The sequence below is a fragment of the Cylas formicarius genome, unplaced genomic scaffold (assembly GCF_029955315.1).
Source record: "Cylas formicarius isolate icCylForm1 unplaced genomic scaffold, icCylForm1.1 PGA_scaffold_6__28_contigs__length_40554024, whole genome shotgun sequence".
Taxonomy (NCBI): Eukaryota; Metazoa; Arthropoda; class Insecta; order Coleoptera; family Brentidae; genus Cylas; species Cylas formicarius.
Genome location: NW_026844347.1, coordinates 1,503,900 through 1,507,404, shown reverse-complemented (window position 1 = coordinate 1,507,404; position 3,505 = coordinate 1,503,900). Strand labels below are relative to the sequence as shown.

The 3,505-nt window shown below is 43.7% G+C and overlaps 1 protein-coding gene across 1 annotated transcript; it reads left to right on the top strand.

The window, feature by feature from the left end:
• The first annotated feature begins 266 nt into the window (after positions 1 to 266).
• On the top strand, positions 267 to 1,526 carry LOC132704183 (craniofacial development protein 2-like). The gene has a single exon (XM_060674061.1). The coding sequence runs from the start codon at positions 267 to 269 to the stop codon at positions 1,524 to 1,526; it is 1,260 nt and encodes a 419-aa protein (XP_060530044.1).
• Positions 1,527 to 3,505: the final 1,979 nt, after the last annotated feature.

Below are 3,505 nucleotides of genomic sequence, written 5' to 3'. Positions count from 1 at the left end.
ACTTATAATGTTGTCCGGTGCACCCTGCTAGATAACAGACGAGGCTCTGACGACCGAGTGAATGCCGGGATAAGCATTCCACCTCTAACTTGCCAACGGCTAAGGGCGGATGAGCAAGTAGGGGAAAGGGCACTCTTTTGTCCTGAGGTTGAGAAATCGACCTCAAAGGCGGACGAATTACTAACAGTAATCAACGGCGTAAGGATACAGAAGGCAATGGGAAACCACTGTATTAAAGATCACTAAGATATTCCAAGAAGACAATTATGGTAGAAGTATCACAAACAACGGCCCCCAGTCCGCGGCAGACTTTAAATAGTCAGGGGGTGCGAAGAATACCCGCGAGGAATAATGCTAGGACCCACCCGAAAGTGGAAAAACAATCGAGTTGTAGACTCGGTACTTGGAACGTAAGGACCTTGTATACCGCAGGGAAATTGGACAATCTAGTACAGGAAATGGAACGCCACGAAACAGACATACTAGGCCTCGGTGAAGTTAAATGGCTGAACAGTGGCCAATGCACGACCGAAAAAGCAACACTCTACTATTCCGGAAACAATCATAACAATCACTGCAACGGAGTCGGTTTTATAGTACACAAAAATATCGGGAAGTCCGTAAAAAACTTCATAGCCCACTCGGATAGGGCAGCTCTCATACGGCTGAAAGCTGCCCCAGTTGACATTAATATCATACAGGTATATGCCCCAACACTGGATAAACCGGACACCGAAATGGCACAACTCTATAAGGAAATAAAAGAACTGATGAAGCTAGCCGGAAAGAAGGAAGTTCTCATCATCATGGGCGACTTTAATGCCAAGATTGGTCGAGGTCGAGTGGACAGTGTGGTCGGAGATTTCGGTCTCGGAGACCGCAACAAAAGAGGCGATACCTTGGTACAATTCTGCCAAGAAGAAAGACTGGTCGTCGCAAATACTTGGTATAAACTCCCGTTAAGAAGGCTATATACCTGGCAATCACCACAACACTCACCGGACAATATAGTGAGAAACCAAATAGATTTTCTACTAATCAGCCAGAGATACAGAAACGGATTGCACGGAGTGAGAACCTACCCTGGTACCGACATCGGCTCAGACCATAACCCAGTGGTGGGAACGCTCAATATTAAATTAAAGAAAATAAGACGGCCACATAAGAAGAAGATAGACATAAACAACATTAAGAGGCCCGAGATAAGGACGGAGGTACACCAGAGGATAAACAGAGCAGTCAGCTTAGTAAGAAACTCGCCTCAACAACCAGCGGATGTGGAAGTTTTCTGGAATCGACTGAAGGACGCGATAACCACCACCACAAATGATATAGTGGGACCACCTATCAACAAGAGAAGGGAATGGATGACCTACGAGATCCTTGGGCTGATGTCTGAACGCCGTTCATATAAGAATAAAGATCAAATCAGATACAGGGAGCTTGACAGACGAGTTAAAAAAGAGATACGCAAGGCCAAAGAACAATGGCTGCGAAGAAATGGAAGAATTAGAGAGAAAACATGATCACTTTAACATGCATAAACTTCTCAAGAATACCACGCGCTGTTCAAGACCCTGTAAGACAAACAACATCCTCGACGATAATAACAACATCATCACCGACACGGAAAAACTGCTAAATCACTGGAAGGACTATACCGAACTACTCTTCCGGGATAATAACCAAAGAGCTTTTATAGACACCGCGACGGGAGATAATTCCCCCGAAATTTTAAAATCCGAAGTCCTAAAAGTTATAAAACAAGGAAAGCAGGGAAAAGCAGCGGGACCGGACGATATCTATATGGAATCGGTGAAGCTGTTGGATGACGGGAATATTGAGATCCTAGTGCAACTGTTTAACTCAATATACAGTACAGGCCAAATACCACAAGACTGGCTACAATCAGTCTTTGTGCCTATACCAAAAAAGCCTAACCCTAATCGATGCGACCAGTTCCGAATGATCAGCTTGATGAGCCAGGTCCTAAAGCTTTTCATTAAAATAATCCATAGAAGAATTTATGGCAAATGTGAAAAAGAAATCGGGCCCACCCAATTCGGATTCAGGCAGGGATTCGGCACACGAGAAGCACTCTTCAGCTTGAACATCTTACTCCAAAAATGCCGAGATCAACGAAAAGACGTCTTTCTGTGCTTCATAGATTATCAAAAAGCATTTGACTGTGTCAACCACACAGAACTAATGAGTCTACTGCAGGAGAAAAGAGTGGATAAGGGCGATCTTTCTTTTATAAAGAACCTGTACTGGAACCAGACAGCCTCTGTAAGGGTGGGAAATGAAACCACGCAAAGTTTCCCGATAGAGAGAGGCGTAAGGCAAGGATGCGTCTTGTCTCCTCTTCTTTTTAACTTATACTCCGACTCCGTATTTGACCGAGCACTTTTTGAGACGGATGATGGCATAAAGATCAATGGTCTCCCAGTCAACAACCTCCGCTACGCAGATGATACCGTAATTATTGCTGAAAGTCAAGAAGCACTACAACGCCTTGTCGATGGAATATCTGCGACGGGAGAACGCTCGGGCCTAAAGATTAACGTTGAAAAAACTAAGGTCATGGTCATAAGCAGAACACCAGATGTGCGTTTGGACGTCTCGACTGGAGGAAAACGGATACAGCGGGTCTCTAAATTTAAATATCTTGGTAGCTGGATAACCGAGGACCTAGACCCAGATATGGAAATTCGTGGTAGAATCGAACAAGCTAGGGCGACGTTTATAAAAATGAAACCCATACTGACCAACCCGAGTCTTAGTTTGAGACTACGCTACCGCTTCATAAAGTGCTACGTGTACTCGGTGTTACTTTATGGCGTCGAGGTCTGGACCCTTAAGGCTGGCACTATGAATCGAGTGGAAGCATTCGAGATGTGGGTATTTAGGAGAATGCTCAAAATCGCATGGACAGATCACACCACCAACGACGAAGTCCTGAGGCGCATGGGGATGGAGAGAGAGTTGTTGCAACTGGTTAAACGAAGGAAAGCAGCTTACCTGGGCCACATCTTCAGAAATACAAAGTACCAATTCCTTAAGCTCATCATGGAGGGAAAAATAGAAGGAAAGCGAGGCATCGGTAGAAAGAAGAATTCGTGGCTCAAAAACATTAGGGACTGGACCGGTCTTGATGCCCACACACTTTTTAGAGCCGCAAAGGATCGCGAAGAATTTGCCAGAATTGTCGCCAACATCCAGTGAAATGGATATGGCACCTTAAGAAGAAGACCTAACCTAACCTAAAAATCTGAGGGGAGATTTTTATAAAATAAAAAGTGCGTCCAAATTTTTAAAAAGAATTATTTGTACTAACAAGACTAAAAACTTACACTTTTGGGCTACAGAAACCCCCATTTTTTTAAAGACAGGGGATGCCAATATACATTTACCTGCAAATTAAAGTTGAATATATTTTTTTTATTTTTAAGATCGGTAGTATAGTTGCGCTGAATGTTTGAATATTGCGCTGTTATTTGAATAT

Coding starts and splice junctions, on each gene's coding strand:
- LOC132704183 (XM_060674061.1), top strand. CDS start 267: ATGGTAGAAGTATCACAAACAACGGCCCCCAGTCCGCGGCAGACTTTA.